The 6,993-nt window shown below is 44.5% G+C and overlaps 1 protein-coding gene across 1 annotated transcript in view; it reads right to left on the reverse strand.

Moving 5' to 3' along the window:
- Positions 1–802: 802 nt before the first annotated feature.
- ABCA12 (ATP-binding cassette, sub-family A (ABC1), member 12) overlaps positions 803–6,993 on the reverse strand; it is a gene marked incomplete at its 3' end in the record, with an annotated part of 41,406 nt that continues 35,215 nt past the window's right edge. The window contains exons 32-35 of the mRNA XM_009866414.1: positions 4,043–4,097; positions 3,388–3,565; positions 1,414–1,529; positions 803–962 (exon numbers count right to left, since the gene is read on the reverse strand). Of these exons, the coding sequence (XP_009864716.1) occupies positions 803–962; positions 1,414–1,529; positions 3,388–3,565; positions 4,043–4,097 (509 nt within the window). The remainder of the gene's footprint in view (positions 963–1,413; positions 1,530–3,387; positions 3,566–4,042; positions 4,098–6,993) is intronic.

Consider the following 6,993-nt stretch of genomic DNA (forward strand, 5'->3'; position numbering starts at 1 on the left):
CCAATGGCATCCTGGGGTGTATTAGACGGGAGGTGGCCAGTAGGTTGAGAGAGGTTTTCCTCCTCCGCTACTCTGCCCTGGTGAGGCCACATCTAGAATATTGTGTCCAGTTCTGGGCCCCTCAGCTCAAGGACAGGGAACTGCTTGAGAGAGTCCAGCGCAGAGCCACAGAGATGATGGAGTGGAACATCTCCCTTATGAGGAAAGGCTGAAGGAGCTGCGTCTCCTTAGTTTGGAGAAGAGGAGGCTGAGGGGTGACCTTATAAATGTTTATAAATATGTAAAGGGGGAGTGTCAGGAGGACGGAGCCAGGCTCTTCTCATTGATGTCCCATGATAGGACAAAGGACAATGGGTGCAAGCCGGAGCATAGGAGGTTCCACATAACCACTAGAAGGAACTTTTTCCCTGTGAGGGTGACAGAGCCCTGGCACAGGCTGTCCAGAGAGGCTGTGGAGTCTCCTCTGGAGACTTTAAAAACCTACCTAGACGCGTTTCTCTGTGACCTACTCTAGGTGATCCTGCTTTGGCAGAGGGGTTGGACTAGATGATCTTTCAAGGTCCCTTCCAATCCCTGACATTCTGTGATTTCCTTCTTTACCGGGGGTGCAGATTTACCAACAAGCAAGATTCGTATTTGACTGAAGTCTTGTCCATAGGGAACCCCATTTAGTGCTCTCTGCTTGGTCTATACTTAAACATCTTGAAACCAGCCAGCTTCTAAGGACTTGATCAAACCCATCAAACTCAATGAGAAACTTCCTGTTGTTTCATCGAGGGCTTAGTTTTAGTAGAGTTCCTACCTGGTCTGTGGCCTTTTCCTGGGAGAGCAGAAACACAACCGAGTGAGTTATGATGGTATTGATGCCAAAGAACAAGTTGACGCAGACATAAACGATGAAGGCCATTCCTGTTTCTTTGAAAACCCCAGCCAGCAGGTACATCCATGAAAACGTTGCATATCTATAAATTGCCAACAGTGCAGAGAACACCACAGTAATTCGAAGAGTCATTGAAAACAAACTGAAAATCTCAGACAATATAACAGTATTGTTTTGGCATGTGACCACATTTTCATACTATAAGAGCTTAAAGAAGGAAAAATGGCTTTGTATCTGTTAGAATTTGGAGAAGAAGTTTATGACACACCTTTTGAACATGGAGACCTGACTGAAAGCAGACGGGCTAGGCCTGGAAAATTCAAAGCCAGGGAGACAGTTTTACTAAGTTTTCCTGAATTCTGCTGCTGCTGTTTGAGGGGTTTTTTTCCCCTCTCTGATTCTGAAGTGCTTTGAAATCTTGAACTTCACAATAGTTCAGTAAGCATCTTCTTACAACTTGGGCTGTCACTGTGACCTTGAATATTTCATACCCTTGTGTAAAGTTTGCTTAAATAACTAAGCCCCACACTTACCCAAACAGTAACAGCAGAAGAAATACTGCCAGTAAGTTACTGTTGTTGCAGAAAGCTGGTATCTGGAAGGATGAAATAACTCCTATTGAGAGTCCAATAGGGACCATAAAAAGTACCTGCAAAATCATATTAAAAAGCTGTTATTAGGACAATAATTCTTAAACATTTTTCTAGAACTATGCAGAAGCAACAATGCCAGGTTTGAATCTGTGCCCACAAGTGCAGCTTGGGTTTTCTAAGGGAAACCAAACACAGGTTTCAGTCCTCTTGAGACTTCTGTGAGTCTGGCAAATGAATTCCCACAAAACCGCTTTAATAGGCTGAGCTCCAAAACTCAGGAACTGTGGGCAGAAAGTGCCTTAAAAAACAGTTGTGAATGAAAAATTGCCCTCTGGGTTTTCTGTTAGCCTTGCAGTCTGACCACTTCATTGTGCCCTGTAAATCTGGTCTTGCTAATGTTGAGTCAAGCCAGGGATCTCCCAAATGTCTGCCTCGAGGGGTTCCTCTCTTCCCCAGCTTTGGGATTTAACAGAATTTACTGGCAGAGATACACTGAGAAATATCAAGTTGCCGAGAGCGCTGGATTAGTTTCAGCCCGCTGAATACTGATTGTGGCAAGGACTCTGGGGATTCTTCCACAGGCTGATTTACAAATATGCAGTGCCTGGAGCGAGGGCCTGGATCAGGCAAGCAGGCACAAGCCTGTCCCATCCTCGCTGCAACGTGGGGCTGCTCTGCCAAGCCAGACTGCAGCCACACTGCCTGCAGACCCCTCCTGCAAGGCAGAAGATCCTTATGTTGCTGCTTAATCACATCAGCCCCTATAAGTAGGCAGTTCGGACTACTTACTGGTGAAAACAGTATTGTTAGGACTGCTTTGGCAGCATGCATCAGGGTTACCAAAACACCCAGAAGTTGAGGCTGTGCTCTGCAGAAAGTGCGGAAGCTCGCATTCCCTGGGGGATTTGAGCCCTCTCTGCATCAAGAGGGGCCACACAAATGCCCTTGAAGATTTCATGTGTTCAGGAATAGATGGTATCACTGGGATTTTAGGCACTAGCCAAATTCCATCAGTAGAAGTTTGCTGGAAACGTAGAGCTGATCTCCGTTACAGCATAGCTGGCAACGCCAAAGCTCACGAGCAGACATAGTCTGCGCTCGCAGATCTCTAACTGTGTGAGGGTTTCACACTTTGCCCTGAAAGTAATTCAGAAGGCGCAAAACACTTCAGTCTACAGACACGGTGCATATTTACCCTCTTACTCTCCAGCAGTGCTATGAACCCTCTTCACCATGAGGAAACTTCAGGGAGAACGAGGGCAGGCCTATGGCCAGCACTGCGGCACGGCGCTGGGGAGCTCAGCCATCCATAGGAACAAGGTGGTGAAGCTGTACAGCGCAGTGCAGCACTGCAGAAAGGAACTTGCTCACGCCCTCAAAGGCATAGAGCTGTATTAGCAGCTTTCCTTGGCTTAAAAACCTTTAGAGTATATAGAAAGCATTCAACCCAGCAATGGATTTTTGCCCAACAGGGGAGGGTCAGCTCTGAGCTGTCGGCTAATGTCACACCCTCTACTCCCAGGGTTTCTGAAATGGTTGTAGCCTCAAGCCCCAAAGCTTTACCCCAGACGCATGACAACTAATCTAGCTCTGCAAGCTAACAGAAAAACAGGTTGCTGCTTGCATATTAAAATGGAAGCCAAGCTCTGGCCTGTTCCATGTTGCTCTCATATAAATGTGCTGAGTGTTTTGCATACACTCGAGAGAGAAGGAATGCCTTCGCTTAGCAAAATTCAGTGTTGCGGTTCACATCTAATAGTCTTCAATGCCTTAGAGAACAATTACTACACAATACTCTTGGTAGTAATAATATTAAGAAGTATATGCAACCAACTTTAAATAAAGAACTTCTCTCCCCCCCACTCCCGCTGTGTAATGCTACTCTCAGTGCATTTAGGAATGTGAATTATTTACCAGATCATAAACGAAGTTAGTCACCCAATAGCTTGTCATCCCAATGCCTGAAATATGCTGCAGTTGTTTGGCTTTCGTTTGATGTTCTTTTACCACGTAGAGCACAAAGCTCGCCGTTGTGATAGAGTAGCCAACCAAAACAGACATTGAAACTATGATGTCGAGTAAGCTGTTGAGCCTGGGGAGAAAAGTGGAGAAATATGTGAGTCAAAGTGTGGATTTCCCTCACTGCAGAGGCATTGTTTAGAGCTCAGAAACAAATAGGTCCCGATTCTGTGCCAGCGTCTTTCGCTGGTATTAATTACACCTAGCAAAAAGGACCCACAGCACTGAGTTATAACGTCGTACCATAGCATTGATTGGAAAGGCCAAAGGGAAAAGTTGTTGTGTTGTTATTATTATTATTATGCCAAAGCACAAAAATTTGTGATACTATAACTGTGATCTCCAGTTCTATATGGGATCCCATGAAGAAACCCTAACAGGAATCTGCAGCTCTGTTGCACGCAGAGAGGGAACGAAGACAAAGAAGAGAGCAGTTTCATCATTAAGAGAAAAATATTCAGTAATTTAGGCTGCTTTATGGTTTCCAAGAAGCTGGTTCGCTCCTTTTGAAGCTAAACAATTCGGGCATCAGCCAAACGAATCTTCTTACATTACTTGTTCTTGACTCTGTCCTCCAGGGTATGGGTGAGCTGATAAGAAAATACCTACAAAAACAAAAAGAAAAGAAAAGAAACTGAAAATGTAGCTAACTTAAAAGCTTCCTTCACCAGTTCCCGAGATTGAGAATAATACAAAAAACTATGAGTAGCAAATAAAAGCAGATCGAAAGCTGAGTTTTGTTCTGTCATCTTGGCGTGATCTTGGGCAGAATTTTGAGCACCCCCTTTTTTCCTATGACTTCATTTTGATGCACAGCAGATCTGAAATTCAAACCCTAAGCCTTGTTTCTGCACCTATGTGGCTGGTAGCATCATTCACTTTAGTGAGAGTACTCCCACACCTAAAATTAGGCACATGCTTGTGGGTCCGTTTATTTTATGTTGGATTCCTCAACATGCACACATTCAAAACTGATGAATATGTTTCATTTTAAAGCTGCTGTTTGATGATCTCAATTTCATTTGTTCTTTTATCCTCAGACACAAATCATTCCCTATTGGCTTTCTCCATAACAATTATCTTCCTAGGATACACGTCTTTCTCAAATATGGGCATCTGTTGAGATTCTGCATAAACTCAAGTAAGCTACAGACACTTTTGTTCCCAGTTAATTCTGAACTACTCTGTTGAATACAGCTAGAAGAAAAAAAATCATTTTGTCCAGAGGAACTAACAAAAATCTAGTCACTGCATTTGTAAGCCCAGCATGACGTCTTCCAAAAAGATCCCTTAGAAATGGGTTTGTATCAGGCACAAGCAGCAAGCGATAAACTTCATAAGATTTAGTTTAAGTACTTACCTAGCTCAAATACACTAGTATTGTTCATCACAGTGCATTAGCTTTGTTCATAGGCAATTTTTGCCTACAAAACCAGAGTTTTCTAACAAAGGGAGGAACTTGGGAAGCTCTAGTGGGCCAGTTCCAACCTCCAGTGAATGTCTCTCTGCCTTGGTCCCACCAAGATGACAGCCCAGTGTCTGAGACTAGCACCAGAGGAAGGCTTTAGGCTGAAATGGATACGTGCTTAAAAACCAAGATTCTCAATCCATGTTTAGGTACCTAAGCAAATGCCTCGGTTCTCAGGGAGTGCTGGAGGACCTCCAGCTGCTGTTAAATCCAGAGAGATTTGCTAGAACATGCCACCTTTGAAATTTAAGCTCCTTACTGCCAGGTGCCCAACTTTAAGCAGTTACATGAGAAAAAATGATTCTGGGCTATTTCCCCTAAGAATGAGCACCCTGACGCTGGGACCAGAAAGGAGGAGACTGTGGGTTTAGCTGACCAAACGCCAGACTGAGCAAAGAAATTTGAAAGGAAAGGTTTCACAGGAAATTCACATCAGAGGGAAAAAAACCAAAAACCTGTTCAATCTTGTCATCAGTGAGAGAAACAGAATTGAAAACTTGGACTGCTGATAAGCCACACAAACATGGAAATCCTTCCCTTCCCTAAGAGAGAGAGAGAGAGAGAAAGAGAGGAAGAAAGACACCGCCTGTCTAATCTGTTAATACTTCACTATAAAGCTATTTTCCTTTACTGAAGCTTAGGCTAGAAGTCTAAATTTCCATTTCAATGCTTTCTCTTTTTTGTTGGTTGGGATTGAGAGAAGAGAAAGCATAATATACATAAGTCAAAAGCTATTATGACTTGCTTAGTGACAGGGTAAAAAGCTTTTTATGGGTTTGGGGTTTTTCAATATACGCAGTCTAAGGCAAACCGCTAAAGCAGGACTGGCACCTCTTTCAAACCGCTGAAATGACATCAGACTTTTATCTGGCCATTTCAATGGTTCTTAAACTGTCATTTATTTGTCACAGCAACAAATAGATTTAGCTGCCAGGAACATACCACACAGAACGTCTGTTCAATTGTATTTCAGTCTGGATTTACACTACCCCAGGGGAGCCATCCTCACCCATTCATTTTATTGCCCCCATTCTATGGCTTGGATCATTAGTGGGAAGCAGAGAATTATCTGTCTGGTCATTTACTACTAAGCATTTCTTTCCAAAAACCACATAAGCAGCAGGACAGATGGAATAAAAACTGCTGCTGTTCTTTCCCACTGAAAATTGTAATTTTGCTAGTATAAAACTTTCCCTGTGAAAACTTTCTGACTGTTCACACAAGCTTTTCTGCCTTTGCTCTTGCTACAGCACGTGTTGGGAATACAGAGACAGGGCAAGAAGCTTCACTGCTTAATAATTCAGCTGCTCTGGGATGTTCCTGCTGCTGGAAGTGCCTGGCTCAGGTCTCCTCTCTCTGCACGCGGGCAGGGGCCACAGCTCTGCGATACGCTCTTGCAGCACACACCGAAGAGCTCAAACCTTCTGACCTGGAGGGCATGCTGCAAACCTCAAAGGCAGGAGCCAGCCAGCGGGTATTTTAGGCTGTCAGCGGGGACGAGGCGCTGGTTTCGCTCGTTGTGAGCAGAGGTTGTTGGGGGGGTGTCTCAGTGCATCGGTATGTGGAGGTGGGGAGAGAGACATGTCGTCTTGACTTGCAGTCAGCATTCTCCTGTTTCTTTAATTCATGCCGTGACACTCAATGCTTCAGACCAGACGCCTTTTCCATTGCAGTTCAATTCAGACACATCAGTGAGGAACAGCCTTATAAGCAGAGAGGCTGTCACCTATTTCACTGTCACCTGGAGCAGCAAGCCTCCGAGGTGAGGGGAGCCAGGCACGGCCAGGACATGGCTGGAAGGGCACCATTTGTCCAAGAAAATCAGTCAGTGGGTGATTTCGGCACACAATTGGCTACTCTTGTCAGATCCCATAAATTTCTGTATAAGATTTCTCAAAATGGCATCAACATAAATCTTCCTCTTCTCCCTGCACCCCCTCCATCTCTAGAGAGAAGCACGCAGACCCGTTTGTGCCCACGCTGCACCCTTCGCACAGGACAAACCATGAGCGGCAAGGTAGGGTCGCACCTGT

This window comes from Apaloderma vittatum, unplaced genomic scaffold (genome assembly GCF_000703405.1).
Source record: "Apaloderma vittatum isolate BGI_N311 unplaced genomic scaffold, ASM70340v1 scaffold33123, whole genome shotgun sequence".
Lineage (NCBI taxonomy): Eukaryota > Metazoa > Chordata > Aves > Trogoniformes > Trogonidae > Apaloderma > Apaloderma vittatum.